General features: G+C 37.6%; 1 protein-coding gene across 1 annotated transcript; it reads right to left on the bottom strand.

Annotated features, from left to right (window-relative positions):
• Positions 1 to 374: 374 nt before the first annotated feature.
• LOC113148100 (alpha-2-macroglobulin-like) lies at positions 375 to 15100 on the bottom strand. Its single transcript, XM_026339597.1, has 36 exons — positions 15015 to 15100; positions 14694 to 14874; positions 14353 to 14506; positions 12019 to 12071; positions 11422 to 11442; positions 11123 to 11288; positions 10956 to 11040; positions 10696 to 10828; positions 10030 to 10147; positions 9829 to 9938; positions 9527 to 9739; positions 9202 to 9417; positions 8890 to 8953; positions 8607 to 8752; positions 8222 to 8371; positions 7654 to 7797; positions 7476 to 7557; positions 7229 to 7379; positions 6178 to 6403; positions 5326 to 5452; positions 5128 to 5249; positions 4972 to 5023; positions 4429 to 4512; positions 4172 to 4348; positions 3864 to 3939; positions 3451 to 3607; positions 3248 to 3322; positions 2786 to 2948; positions 2445 to 2632; positions 1748 to 1960; positions 1531 to 1655; positions 1335 to 1425; positions 1083 to 1151; positions 895 to 1000; positions 676 to 717; positions 375 to 582 (listed from the first exon to the last, which is right to left on the bottom strand). Exons 1-36 carry the CDS (start codon positions 15098 to 15100, stop codon positions 578 to 580), a joined length of 4371 nt encoding a protein of 1456 aa, XP_026195382.1. The 3' UTR covers positions 375 to 577.
• Positions 15101 to 15966: the final 866 nt, after the last annotated feature.

Here is a 15966-nt window from a genome sequence, read left to right as displayed (position 1 = left end):
AAGGTATGTTGGCTTTAGAAAGACAAATGTCAGATGTCTTTGGTTCAATGCTCTACAAATAGGGCAGGCCATTGGGCCAGGACATTGGGTTTGACATGCTCATCCAAAACAATATCTGTGTGGTTTACACACACAATTCTACTTTTACTGCCAGCAAACTGCTGCATGTGTGATGGAGGTGCTTATACAGTAAATGCAGGCGAAATTAATATTATGTTTCTATTTAACTACTGTCTACTACACTGTCGGTTACATGTTCTCTGCAGAGACTAGAGTCTTCAAGAGTTTAAACAATATTTATAAGACAAAAAAGCAACATGTGGAATGTGAATATTTTCCAAAGTGAAAATACCAGTCAGTAGTGAAATGTTAAATTTTATTGACCATTATACAAGAAGTCCATTTCAGAAAACATACAGTAGTTATACAGCTTTAAGAATGTGGCAGAATAGAAAGTTAGCCTTAGCTGCATGTTCACACAACCAGATGTGGAAATAAACAAGCTAAAGGTTTAATAAAATATGTTTTTATTCAAATGAAATCAGTGATGACTTGTCAGCTGACAACACTTCATTTATCAAGCTGAAAAAGAAAAGTCATAAGTTAAATTAAGTCACTGTCCAGATTAAAGTGTCCAATACATTGATCCATTTCTACATTATTGTGCACTGTTACCTGCAGCACAAGGGTAGATGTATTCTGTCTCTGCCTGGTCACCTGAGAGAAACAGAAAATTAAAATATCAAGCTTTATTCTTGTACCCAGAGTACATTCTGATTATATTTGTGATTTTGATCATATTTTATTATAAATATTTAGTTTGTTATAGTAACAGTACTATATAGTCTGCCATTGTGTGTTGGATTTAGGCAGGAGGTATGAATTGTTTCTTACTTGGCTGGTAGTAGTCATAGATCTTGACCACAGCTGGCTTCAGGTTCTGCACTGGGATCTCCTGAACAATCTCCAGCTGGTGGTTGATCGGTTTGTCCTTTGGTAACTGTTGGTTAGATACAGGTTGACAACATCAGATACAATCTTGAGAGCATCTTTGTTTGTTGCCTGATGTAAAGTCCTCTCACCTGTTGAATATACATCAGAACATGGTCTTCCTTTTCTTCAACACGATCCACAAACATGGCACGTTTGAGCTGTGAGGAGACAATATTCAGCTGTGTTATCATCACCTTTGCTGCTTGTCATGCCCCCTTCTCTTCTCTTGTGTTTGTTACTGTCTGTGTCTCAACTAATACTGTCATTTTAGATAAAGACAAAAAATCACTAAAAGATCTTCATATATTCATATTCAGAAGAGGTAGATTTAATTAACTCACCCTCTTCAAAGACTCTGAGTCTGGGACAAACCCAGACAGCATTTTGATGTCCAGGATCACCATGTTTGTACTGTCTAACTTTCCACTGTATCTGGGGATAAATGAAAACATGATGTGACTCAGTAAGATTGAACCTTGGTTTTCATAGTTCTGTTAGTTATATGAGATGATCTGTATTTGCCTGTCGGTTATTTACAGGGATTTTAGCTTCAGAGTGAGTTTGGGTCTGGGAGATTCGCTGTTGCAGTCGGCCTCTGGTTTGACCTCCACACTAAGTGTGGTGACATCAGGCGGAGTGGGGATGTTGTAATGAAGAGAAATCTGGGAAACACAAACACAACATTTAATATTTATTAAAGCAAAAAACAAAAAACATTTCCTCAATTTCTATGTCCATTTTCATGTTGACAGACCTGTACTGAGGCACATGCAGTGCCCTTCACCTCCAGGCTGTACTTCCCTGTAGTGTCCTGCAGCGTCTTCTCCTGGTAGAGCAGTTTGTTGTCCTGGTTCACATCAAATGTCAGCTGACCACTGGGAGACTGGACCATCACTGTGCTTGATCCTTCACGACTGAACACTAGAGTGGAGTAGAGAGCCAGAGCCTGGAGAGCCACCACGGTGTCCTACATGTACAACACACACAAACACACAGATACACACAAAAAAAGATTTTGATGTAATCTAATAAATTATATTAATTCGGGTATGTTCTGTAGTTTCCAGATAACCACCAGTTTGAATTTGTGAAAATGCTTCCATCCATCCATTATCCTAACCACCTGTCCTCTAAAGAGTCAGAGGGATGATGCTCATCCCAGCTGTCATTGGGCAAAAGGCGGGAAACACTCTGGACAAGTTGCCAGTCCATAACAGGGCCAACATAGAGGCAGACAACCACTCACACACAGTTACAACCATGGGCCATTTAGAGTGACCAATAAACCTAGCCTTTAGAGGTGGGCAGAGCTGGAGTACCTGGAGAGGACCCACACATACACTAAAGTTTTTTTAGTGATAAATGTTGTTCATATATTGTTTGTTTCCCAGAGAGGAATCCTGTATTTGCAGTTATTGGTACTACTTTACTCTCTTTGGGCTTTAAAGTACCTGTGTGGAGGAGAAGCCTCCATAATAGTTCTGCTGCCCCGTCAGCCACCTGACGATGCCGGAGCTGTAGCCCAGTTCTTCATTTGTAGGGGAGGCGCTGAGTTTGGCGAGTAGCACATAAGAGCTGATCTCCACAGACAGAGAGGCTGAAGTTTCTGCTGCAGTCTGAGACCAGTGGAGTAACCCTCCTAAAAACAACAACAACAACAAAAACATCCACAAACAAAGGAGGAATTTCTGGTACAACTTCACCTCCTGTTGAGGCGAAAGGGTGAGAGAATGAAACTATAAACTGAGCCTTTGTTAGAGTCCTTCTTCTTCTTTTTAAGATGATGACTCACCTTGTTTTGATGCAACTGTGTCCAGGTGCTGCAGAAGGTGACCACGAGTCTCCATGTCTCCTGCCAGGGTGAAGACGTACGCCAGCAGAGCTGTAGTGTAGGTGTTACTGAGGTCACTGATGGACTCTTTGAGGCACGACAGACTCTTTGTTATCACAGGACTCTGAAACAAATTATAATAAATTATCCATTATCTTTCATTTAAAAGATGAATACATTCAAAATAAAAAAAGAAAAGGTTGTACCTATGATTATCAGTGTTCATAAGTAAGAGTTTTTAATTTTTGATACATTTGCAAAACAATATCATAAATCATATTATTATTTACAACCATAGTGTATATTGGTGGGCTAAGTGACAAATGTATACATTTATACAACACAGAGGGTCTAAATCTTTTATAATCAATGAACCAGTTTAAGAAAGATATTTGCTGTACAGTGTTTTACTAGTTTGCTCACATCTGCTGACATGTTCATCTCCAAGAAGGCAGCAGTGATGTAAGCAGTGAGAGTCACTTCATCAGACACACCACCCTGTAGAGACACAACATACACAGTGATAGTTTTATACATGTAACATGTAACTTACGTAAAATCTAAGTATAACTTTAGTTTGTATTAGCCTCACTTTCATTCTGACTGTATAGATACTGTCAACTAACCTTCATTCTGTTGTTAAAGAGTTTTCCTGACTGTTCAAAACAGCCATTTTCTCGTTGTTTATTCTCCAGCCAAGTTTTAGACTCTTTAATCTTTGTTGGGTCAATGTAGATGAAAGTCTGAGCTTTAGTAAAAGATCTCAGCACAAATGCAGTCAGCCTGAGGAGAAGCAAAGAACAAGGTTAGATTTTATCTGACAGAATAAGACACTGTAATAAGTTGCTGCAAAGAATGTTTGGATTATAATAAGATTTAAGGTAACTGGAGTGTTGTTTGTGCTACATGTGCTTATTTTTCTGTATAATGTCACATAATCTGTGACATTATAAAACGTTCTGTTTTACTCTGTATATCACGATGTGATATGGTAAATTCTAGATACTTTGTGCATATGTTTAATAAGTAATGTTCTTACCAAGTGTTCCCTGGTCCTGATCCAAATGTGCTGTAAGCACCATCGTTGTGTTTGTAGTTCAGCTGTCTCTGGTATCCTGTAAAACAAACAATGCAATTTAATGCATTTATTGTATTAATGATGCACACATGTGAAAACAGTATGATAAACCTACCACAGGGCAACAGAACCCTTATCTGAATTCTTCTATTGGAATGACAAACATTTACAGACAGGACCAGGCTGTTACGGGTAAATGACGTCTGATAATCTAACATGTCTGAGTTTCTTTTCTTTTTAGCAGCAGTAAAAATCAAACAGAGACTGACCACTAGTGAGGAAGTTTGTGGCCTTTTCACTGATGGCGGGCGTCAGCTGCTGTGTGTTCTTCAGGTACTGGAGGATGTAGATGTTGGGAGCTAAAAGTGCCATGTTCTGCTCCCCACATCCATACGGCATACGCAACAGTCCATCCAGGTTCTGCAGGGCTCGGCCCAGGATGTCACCTGCACAACAACAGTCACTGAGAACAGTCCATTTTTAGTACCTGACACTGTTATAAATATTATTAAATCCATCAATTTACCCAGAACAGATACTGAAGCACGAGCAGATCCATCAATCACATTCTCTGGGAGCTGTATGTCTATTTCTTCTGTCAAAGCTTCTCCTGTGTACAAACAGCAATGTTTCCAAGTTTATTATCCTTTATACAGGCTTGTTGAAGTGAAGGACCATTCCACTGTCCATTTACATTACATTACAAAGATTTTAAGGAGCTAAATTGACATCATGGAATGTTTCTAATATAACTCTAAATATAGTCTTTGTTTTATGCAACTACTTGTTGTTTTCAAATGTTCCTATCCTTTCCATAGTTTTCACTAGGAATACAGTATCAACTACACTATGTACAAAATGTTTATGTGCCCATAATATGCAAAATCCAACTTTTGGTGATGTTTGGACACATAACTCAGGTGTTAGAAGTGCACCCTCTCCTGTTTTTATGATTGATGATTTTGATTCTCAGCAGCAGACGCTCCTTAGGCTTTTTCCAAACACCATCTGTAACACTCTCGGCCAAAAATTTGCAGTCAGCAATTATTTTTCCTCGGTATATCCTGACCTCTTGGACAGAACAGCCAGTTGTGGGCCTTCGCCATCTCAGTCCCCTCAGCCTACAGTGGAAGAAGATAAAAAATAATGTACCTTCATTTTTACAGTCTGAGACAAAAAATGTATGTTAATAGTGAACTCTGTCATCTTGCATTTAGGCACCAACCTTCACAATGAGAGATTTTGTGACCACATCGATACGACCTCTGTCTGGCACGCTCACAATCTCATTGTCACATGAAGCGTGGGATGCTACAGCTTTAGCAGTCACAGATACATTCACAACCCCTAAAACAAAGCTAAATTAAATGTCATCTTTTTCTATTAGAATTTCTCAAACCATCAAAAATGGTTTCAGTCTTACCTAAAACTGAAGGAACCATAGTCCAGCTGAGGGTTTTTCGTTCATTACCACACAGACAGGATGTGTACTGGTCTCCAGAGAGAGGGGTGAGGTTGTAATCTAAAGAGGGAGCTGGAGTCACAGTGACCTGTTGAATAAATTATATGAATTATAATTTAACCCAGGAGATTTCTAGCAAATGCAGACAGTTTATTAAACTGCAGGCTGTTGTGTAGACATACAAAAAAAGCAGTCGAGCTTCACATAAACACAGTAAATAAATAAGTAAAAATATATATAAGATATATATCAGAAAATGGTTATCTCTTTTCAAAGAAAGATAGTCCAGATTGTTGATGCAGGCAGACTCATGAGGATAATAACTAGTGCATGCTGGTCTCTAATAAGTTGTGCAGGTATAAACCACATAATAAAAGCAATGTCATGCGTAGTTCAGTAGTAGTCATTGAATCAGCACAGCTGATAGTTTGGTACACATTTGAGCAGCATGGAAGCTAAAGGCAGCTTCACCATGTGAAGCTTTCTCCCAAAACAACCAGTAATCTGAAACTAGACAAACACAGAGATCTGCAAGATTTGTAGGACTCAAACTATTGATAGAATGATTCATGGACAAAGAGTTTCAAAGTTATCATAAAAGCATAAATCTTAATATCAGAATAATCTTCTAATGGGATTTGGCAGTTTGTTTGGTTTTAGCTCCAGATTGTGTTTAGTGCTAATCATAAACCTCTAGCATGCTAACACAGTAAACAAAGATGCTGAACAGTGTAACACAGCATGTTAACATTATCATTATCAGCCTGTTTGTATGCTGACACTTAGTTATGTAATTTGAAAATCATTGATTACCATAATGCAACTGGTCAGGTAGTTGAAGATGGTCGCCTTCAGTTCAACTTGCTCCCCCCGGATGATGGAGTAGGGCAGGGTGAGCTCCACAAAAAAGGGCTGGAAGACGGTGATTTTTTTACGAGGAGCCAAACCAAAACCTTGAGAAGAAAAACAAAAAGCCTCCGTCTCCCAGGTGGTGATGGTGTCTGGGACAGTGAGGGACACATCCTTTGTTCCAGACTCTCTGGATCAGAAAAGACACAAACACCATCCCTTCAGGTCTTCATTAACAGTGTCAATCAATGGATTATTAACTGGGATGGCAAATTTAATCTGAACATTTGAGTCATCCCCACATTTGACTGAAAATCCTACATGTGAACATCCAGTATGTTTGTAGCAAACATATGAAAAACCAGCTACCTGCCTTTTACAAGGCGTATCTTCCTCAACTATTAAAGAACAAAAACACATTTCAATGTAGAGAGCAAAGTTTATTATATTGCTATACTTATGTTTTTCCAATGGACTTTGTTATGTGCTAGCAACATAATTTAGATATCAGATATCAGAAACCGAGCACACACACACACACACACACTCTCTAGATTGGTCATGTTTCCATCTTTCAGTTGTAAATTGTATTCATTTCCTCTATTGGTCGCTGCTGTTTTGTGTCTTCTGACGTCTGTCTGCACTTTTTCTTTGTGTTCTTGCACTGTTTGCACTAGGTTGCACAGGATGCACTTTATGTGTTTTGCTAGGACAACTTAGCAGTCCTCAGCCCCATGTTTGTCTTGTTGCCGTTTTATGTAGCACCATGGTTCTGGAGAAACGTTGTCTCATTTCACTATGTACTGCTTCAGCTATATGTGGTTGGAATGACAATAAAGCTTCTTGACTTGACTTGACTTGGGATGATCCTCTTTTCACATTCAGATGTTAAATTGCCAGATTGTGTGAATGAGTTCTATTGTTTCGTTGTTTACAGTTAATTGAACCATTGCTTGAATTGAAACTAAGAGCTTTCTCCTTCAGTTCATCCCCATCATTTGCAGTTAAAGCTTACCCAACTTCCACCAAATCCCATATCCAAGTCTCAGGGAAGAAAGTGCGAACAGTTATTATTGGTGGAGCATAAGTGGAAAGTCTATTATAATTGGCCACATGCCAAGGTATACCCAGGCTTGGGATCAAGGCTGATATACATATATGATGACCTGAAATGAAACCAGAAAATACAGAATCACTTGTGGAGACCAGACACCGAACTGTGTTGGAAAATATTTAGCATGAAATGTAAAAAAAAATTTCACCATGGTTGTAAACTATTCCTTTCAGCTCTACACATGAAGGTATTCGAAGAAGCAAGTTTGTTGCCATCTTTAATCCTATGTTCTAGATAATGAACAAACATCACCAAAAAAAAAAAGTTACTTTATAATATTTCTTCATATTATTTTAATTGTAGAGTAATTCATGTAGAAAAAGTACCTCGAAAACGGCGTAGGCATCGTTTTTTTCATCACTTTCACAATCATCCAAAATATTTCGTTTTGCTCGTACAGTCAAACATTCAGGCTCTTCGACCTCATTTGGAATATGGGAAATCTTCGTGACAGGCAGCAACTTAAATATCTAAAAAAGAAAAATATGGTAGCTATGATAGCTGTAAACAAATCAAAATGTTTCTCATTCTTTCAACATCTGATCATTAGATAAATCTTTGGATCAAGGCCATACACTATAAATACAGTTTATAATTTAGTCTTTGTCTTTTCTCTTGAGATGTAAATAAAAACTACAGTTAATGTCTTAACACTGCCTTTATCCATAAGGTAAATCTTACATGTTTTATAACTTTTTCATTATTATTTGGGGTACCTGGACAAAAGGTAGGTGATGCACATCACAAGGAAATACTAGACTACCAGACTTTAGTAGAATTACTCACACTAACTGTTACTGGTGACTGACTGATGTAAACAATTTTAAATACTATCCAGAGGACACAAAAACTAAAGGATGGATGGATCTAGTTTCAGTTGATTACAGCTTTCACCTGGTCTGCATTCAGACTTTTCCCTGGCTCCTTAATGAGGACACTCTGATCAACAGCGCTGACACCACACAGAGAATCTGGATCAGCCGACACCTGCATGATGACCTCCTCTCCTGGGACAGCAGGGGACGGAGAAAACTCCAACGACACCTGATACACACAAAGAAAACACAAACTGCAACCTCTGGACTTAGGGTTAGGGTGAACATGAACATAACACACCACCAGACATGAAACATTATTGATCAGTTCAGATAAAAGTATTTTGGCAGGTAGGAACTGTTCACTATTTTGGTCAGTGAAGAGATAACTACACAACCAACTAAAACAATTACACCTACATGGGATGAGCAGTTATTGTCACATGTTTTCTTGTCTTACTGACCTTGTGACTGAGGAATTTCTCCGTGGAGAAGTCGGCACTGTTGGCAATCACTGTCTCACTGGGGAGGACAGCATAAGCTACAACCTGAACTTCTGGTGCCATCTCTGGAGACATCTTCAGTTTAAAGGACACCTCACCCTCATTTACTGAAACAGGAAAACCAGCTGTTTTGAACCATTTGCTTCCTGTTACCATTCATTATTTACATACTTCCATAGGTCAATAAAACAGCTTTTTAAATGGTCATTCACTGAACTCATAATTAAGTCTGATCTTTGCCCACCTGATTTATCTTTAACTTCAATCTCTTTATAGCCTTGCATGACAATGGCTCCTCTGGATAAGACCTGTGGAATTTAACAAAAAGTGAGACCAGGGTTGATGATTGAAGATTAATGTTGTGTAATACTAAAACTTCAGCTCACTCAACTGCACTGAAATCTAGCTTTCTCATTCATCAGGATGCCAACCAATGCGTTGCACAGAATCACATGGTACAATACAAGAAAATCTCCAGAGTGACAAGTGTTTCTTTACAAATACAACTGTACTTTAAGAAACAATTGGTGACAGAAACAGGTCACTCTTCACTCACCAGATACATCACATCCACTTTGCCCTGGGCCTCTCCAACTACAGTGTACTGAATAAAGATGTCCTCTTCTGTGTCACAGGAAAGTGGTTTATCTTTCTTTTTCACCCTCAGAGAGGTGCCAGAGGAAAACTGTTGCATCAGAGACATTGTGTGATCTCCTTCTTCATAATATGTTTTTCTAGGAAAGGTTTCTATCTCTGTTACTAAATAGCCAACCTGCACATACAAGGAAAAAAAAAACTTGATAAATGATATGATCTTGAAGTAGTTAATGACCAAGCAAATGTTCAGATATAAAAAAAGAATAAAAATAGCAAATAGTCACAGTAATGGTTTTGTCTGTTTTGTCACTTTGAACATGGAGGTTGATGTCCCAACTGTAGTTGACTGTGCTAAATGAGAAAGCAGCAACACCATCACTGTCAGTTTCGAGATTCTGCAGCAGACGTGATGACTGTGTATCCCCTATCCTCTTCCTTTCAAACAGGTACAGTGGCATATTAGAAATTGGTGTATTATTGTAATACAGTGCTTGAACCTGTTAGAAGCACAGAGATTTATAACTGACTATGTACAATACCTCAGCTGGACTTTTTTACAGACAAGAGAAGACAACATTACACTTACTTTTCCCTCCACAATTGTTCCTGGACGATAAATCTTAGGCGTATCAATAAAGGATAACTTTCCAACAACATAAGAAATCCTTATCATCTTCTGTTGTAGGTGAGAAACACCTGTATATGAAGCCTCCATGTTAGACCAATGTTCAGGCTATTATTTTAATAGCCAACTCTCATTTTAAAATATAAACATAATAAAACTTGCCTGTTCCCTGCTCTTTCATGTTGGCATCAAGAGTCAATATATCCCCAAGCATTATATGATGAGGATTTTTGAAAGTTGACATCTTGATGGTAAATGTGGTGCAGCCTTTTTTGTCTGTCTAGAGAACAAAACAAAATGAGAACAAATAAAATAGAAACACACAACATAAAAACATATAGTAAAATCACGGTACCAAAAACTCGAACCTCGAAAATACATGGAAATAATAATTTTGAAATACATCACAGATTACAACAGGTAAACTTAAGTCATAGAACAAATTCTAAGATTGTGCACATAATATAATGCAACATGTCAGCTAGAAAGAAACACACATAATGACAGAAGTGGTAGGGTGTTCAGATAGAGGTAATAATATTACATCTGCAGCAATGTTACCTCTTAGTACCCAGTAAAACTACATTCATAATTCATACTCATTTGCTTTATAATGCACAGTGTGGTAGGATTGCTACAATAATAATTATAATACTGATGAATACTTCAATAATCCAACTGGGGTGAATTATTGCTGAAGCAATTTTAAAAAATTGCTTCAGACTTACAATTTACTGCTGATCTGACACCAAATTCATGCTCCAATAATGCATAGGTGAATAGAATGTAAGGCATGTAATGTGGATACAGTCAAATCATTTTGTGTACCTGTTTTGTGTCATTGTAGCATGGAGCTGCCGAGTTATGTTCCCAATTTAAACTACGGTAATTGGAAAAGTGGCGAAGAGGTCGACACACCACAACCTTTACACTTCCTGGTACAGACTGTCCATATGTATACCTGGTTAGATGACAAATACACACCAGGAAGTCAATGTTTTGTTTAAAAGTAGTCAATGAACAAATCTTAAATTTGAGTTATTTAGAAAGAACAACTTTTAATCCACAATCAAAGGGCTTTTACTTACTTGGCACACACTTCAACTTTAATTTCTTCCTGCTTAATACTTACTTCATCAGGTGAGTTAATTTTAACATCAAATTTAGGCAAAACTGTAGAGAAAACATGCTTGTTAGCATTCCTGCTTCTGAAAGGTAAATTGAACTGAATGTTGAAATAATAGAGAAAACATACCATATTTTTCCACCTTGAAGTCATGACCGACTTCATTTTCACCAGGTGACACAGTAATTTTGTAATTTCCTTCATGGGCCTCAGAATTCAAGGAGTAAGAAAGCTGCAATATTTTACCATTTGATGTTTCATTGAGCCACTGTCCAACCCGATTGTTTTTGGCATCCTGGTATAATACAAAAAATTATAATTAAATATGTATTTATGATCTCAGAATCAAGAAATAATAAACAATAGATGATACACTAATTTTACCCTCACAGAAGGAGTTGGCTCTTGGTGTGTGGAAATATTCTTACCTTTATTTCAATGACATTGTACTGCAAAAAAGCAAAGTGATTTATTGATGGTTTATTTATTTATTTGTTTTCATCATCAAGGATCAGAGTGTGTTTTTGACATTTTTGACAAATGAACTATGCTATTTTGATGAGCAGTCATTATTCTGGTTTTATAATTATATTATCGTATGTGGTGTTATACAAATATAATTTCCCCCTTTAAAAAATCATTCACTAGAGAGGACCCACCCAATCACAGCACCCACCGCTTTTTAGTTTAACGGTTGAAACCAGTTGTAAAGATTTCAAGTTAAAAAAGAAATAGTTCACATGCAAAGCATTTTCAGAGTGTAAAGTCGTTTTCTTTGTTTTATTTTATTTGGCAAATGCACAACATCAATGTGAAAAGATTAATCCTTTACAAAAAGATCTATTCAACTCATCTTTTTGTTTCTGTATTATTTTTGTTGCAATGTTGCAACTTTAAAGTGATGTTATCTTCACCTTTAAAATCAATTACTGTTGTGTATATCCTTATTCACTTTAGATTGTTTTTAATTACTGATAACTACTGTTATCATGTGAAATAAAAGAAATAAAAAAAGAGACACTCACCATCTGATTGATGAGTCTGAACTTGGTATCCAGTGTGATAACTCTGAAATGCACTGGAAGAAATTCAAGATCACAGCTTTTTACATCTCATCTAAAGTAGAGTTAAACATCATTAATATGGGAGTAGATTGTTAATTAGTTTGTCTTTCTGTCTCTAATTTCTTCAATCTGTGTCCTGTAATCATCCCTTTCAACATATTGATCCTCTTTGTTTCCCCCTCTTCCACACTGTGTGAAGTATGATAGGAGTATACAGACACACACATACTGGTGTACTGACAAATTGTCAAGTCTCGAGGACCAAATTACTGCCCACTCTGAAAACAGAAAAACAGTAGCCGCAGAGTGCAAAACACAGACAGCGCTCACTTGTTGGATATATGGTGGCGCATAGAAATCCCTCTTCTTCCTCCCATCCTCTCAAGATTTGAACAAACTGTGGACTTATTTGTTTTTCTGTGAGCCGTCCCCACCCAAGCGAGCAAAGTTTGTGTGTGTGTGTGTTTGTGAAGTTCCAACCGTTCATGACTTCAAGACTGAATGTCAAAGATGGACTGATTCTTACTGTCTTTGAAATCTGGAGCTTACAGCTACCATCTGTGCTTTCTCAATGCATTTCCATGTGTAGCATTAGCTAGTTAGAACCAGCATATCTTCAAGTGCAGTGTGTAGTTAAAAAGCTTTATACATGTAAGGCTAGTATTGAACTCCAATATTATAGTGAATTTACTGGTATACTGGTACAGTATGTTGAATAAATAGCCACATACAAGAGTTTGTAATGTTATGGCAATTACTTGCAGTTGTGTACACATAATGATTTGGTAGCAAACTAGGAAACCCCATTTAATGTATACAGTGCATCCAGAAAGTATTCACAGTGCGTAACCTTTTCCACATATTTTACAGCCTTACTCCTAAATGGAATAAATTCACTACTTTCTTCAATAACAATAACCAGTAATATCAAAGTGTGTAAATCTTTGCAAATGTATTTAAAATAAAAATAAATCACATTTACATAAGTACTCACAGCTTTTGCTCAATAGTTGTTGAAGCACCTTAAGCACCAATTACAACCTCAAGTGTTTTTGAGTAGGATGCTACAAGCCTGGTATAGCTATTGTTGGGCAGTTTCTTTCTCTTTTTTGCTCTTCTCTCTCAGGTTCAATAAGGTTGGATAAGGGAGTGTCTGTGCTCAGCTATTTTCAGATCTCTTCAGAGATGTTTAATTCTGTTCAGGTCTGGGATACTGAAGATCTGGCCTAGTGCTTTGTTATGTTCCCTGTGTGCTTAGGGTTATCGCTCTGTTGAAAGATAAACCGTTGCCCCAGTCTGAGGTCCAGAGAGCTCTAAAACAGGTTATAACTAAGGATGCCTCTGTATATTGCTACATTAGTCTTTCCCTCAATCCTGACTAGTTTCCCAGTTCCTGCCGCCTGAAAAACAGCCCCACAGCACGATGGTACCGCCACCATGCTTCACAATAGGGATGGTATTGACCAGGAGCTATGCGGTGCCTAGTATCATCCAGACATGATGCTAGGCATTCAGGCCAAGAGTTTAATCTTTGTTTCATCAGACCAGAGAATCTTGTCATCAGGTGCATTTTGGCAATCTTTCACTGTGGAGTGGTTTTCTGTCTGGCAGTGAGAAGGAACATCTGGAACATTCTCTACACATAGAAACACTAGAACTCTTTCAGAGTGAACACTGGGTTCTTCGTCATCTCCCTGACTAAGATCCTTGTCTCTGAATTGATTAGTTTAGCCAGGCAGCCCACTCCCAGAAGAGTACTGGAGATTCCAAGCTTCTTCCATTTATGGATGATGGCGGTCACTGAGTTCATTAGGACCTTCAGTGCTTTTTGTACACCTCCTGAAATCTGTGCCTCAATACAATCATGTCTTGGAGTTTGTGCTTTGACATCCACTGTTAACTATGGGACCTCATATGGACATGTGCACATCTTTACAAACCATGTCTAAGCATATGAATTCAAACACGTGATCTCCAAACAAGTTGTCGTAACATCTCAAGGATAATCAGTGGAAACAGGATAAACCAGAACTTAATCTTGAGTGTCGTGGCAAACACTTTCAATACTTATATGTTAATACATAAATGTTATTTAGTTTTTTATTTTTAATAACTTGCTACAATTTAAAACACATTTTTTTCACTTTGACATTATTTTTTATAGAATCTTGAGAATATTATTTTGGAGTAAGGTTGTAACATGACAAAATTTCGAAAGTTAAGCATCATACATACTGTCTGGATGCACTATATAAGAAATATCTACAACATCATAAATCATTAACTTCAGGTTACCTGTTTGTCCAGGGAGATAGAGCGGTTTGTCTGTTTGGACAAATGTCATTGGCTGATAGACTTTGATCATCACTTTCCTCACTTGTTTTGAGTAAAATATGCCGCTTCGTACTTCCACCTGAAACTTCTGCACCTTGTTTTGCACTAAAGGAACCTGTGACAAAAACACATTTTAGACACTGTATTTAAGAGACAAAAACACAGAACTCACAAATGTCTGTCTAAACACTGGCTACTGTAACATCTGTGTGCGCACCTTAATGTCTATATTATAAAATTAATTATTGGTCAGAATTATACTTCTATTAATAACATTAAAATGATTGTTTTCAGGAGCTGACCTTAAATTGAGTACACATATGAAACTCTTCGCTGGATGTGTGGTTGAGAAGGGTTGTGCTTTCCTCTCCAGAAACTAAAGTGACAGTCATGACTACAGACCTGCTGGGCTGCAGGAGACTTGCACAGAATTTGGTTTCTGATCCAGCTTCAAGAACTGCGGGAATGGCCACCATGTACTGTCTACAGGCAAAAAGATAAAAATACAAACCAGCTGTTTACTCAGTGAATCAGACGGAAGAACTACAAACCAAATATTTAGAAAAAAAATATCTCCTACTAAATCATGCAAAAAGTATTAATATTACTGTTTCTAAACTTACGGTTCTCCCAACACTTGTTTCACACTCAACCACTTTAAAAAGACACACAGAGTCCATGTCCACATCTGAATCCCAGGACGCCCCATGACTGACTGAGAGGAACCTGTAGAGTATCTGTTAAATAGTTACTGATACAAGTTCACTGCCTCATCACACAAAAGCAGGCAGATACACACGTAATCCCTCTTTTTGATTTCCTGTTGTCCCGTAAATCAAACCTTTATTGATTTAATGTTGAATAATGTAGAACTGAAGGCTTACTGCTAATAAATGCACACTTTTAATAGTTTATTCAGGAAAGGTATAATTCTACTTTAGAGAGTTCTAACGTTTGAAATTGTCTTCAAAAGGTGGAACATTATAAACACATGACTAAGTATGTCACTATGTGCTGCAACTCTGCCCTTTACCCTGCGTAGGATGTATCATTGTATTAAGTAAACAACTCTTGTCCTGATTACTAAGTCCATAGAGACTTTCTCCAGTAAGTAACTCCCTGCATCAGATTCAAACCCTGACCCTTCTCTAAAAAGTGGTCATCTCAACATCAACTTGATTTGCTGGTGGGTGAATACCCTCACCCTGGTCTACAATCCCTCTCTCTTACTGCGCTCCGTAAGCAAGTGATTGTGGTCACCTCACCAAAAGATCTCAGGCAAAACTTTACAGCTCATTGGTTGCACGATGGTGGAACAACCTACTTACACTGTATGTGATCTACTAATTTTACTGCCAGCAATGCTGCCACATGTGTGACAGAGGTGCTTATACAGAAAATGGAGATGAAATTAATATATTTATATAACTACTCACACTATCTGTTACATGTTCTCTGCAGAGACTAGAGTCTTCAAGAGTTTAAATAGACTTTTCAAGACAAAAAAGCAACATGTGGAATGTGAATATTTTCCAAAGTGACAATACCACTCAGTAGTGAAAAGTTAAATTTTAT

The sequence above is a fragment of the Anabas testudineus genome, chromosome 13, assembly GCF_900324465.2.
Source record: "Anabas testudineus chromosome 13, fAnaTes1.2, whole genome shotgun sequence".
Classification (NCBI taxonomy): Eukaryota; Metazoa; Chordata; class Actinopteri; order Anabantiformes; family Anabantidae; genus Anabas; species Anabas testudineus.
The sequence above is the reverse complement of the archived record's forward strand: the minus strand, read 5'-3'. Positions and strand labels throughout refer to the sequence as shown.

Bases quoted from the DNA above. Each gene is read 5' to 3' on its own strand.
- LOC113148100 (XM_026339597.1), bottom strand. From the start codon at position 15,100: ATGGGGCGTCCTGGGATTCAGATGTGGACATGGACTCTGTGTGTCTTT. The intron at 5,024-5,127 runs GTTGGTGCCTAA...CTTCCACTGTAG, and splicing joins CAAAATCTCTCATTGTGAAG to GCTGAGGGGACTGAGATGGC. The intron at 3,940-4,171 runs GTCAGTCTCTGT...TTTGTTTTACAG, and splicing joins CACAAACTTCCTCACTAGTG to GATACCAGAGACAGCTGAAC.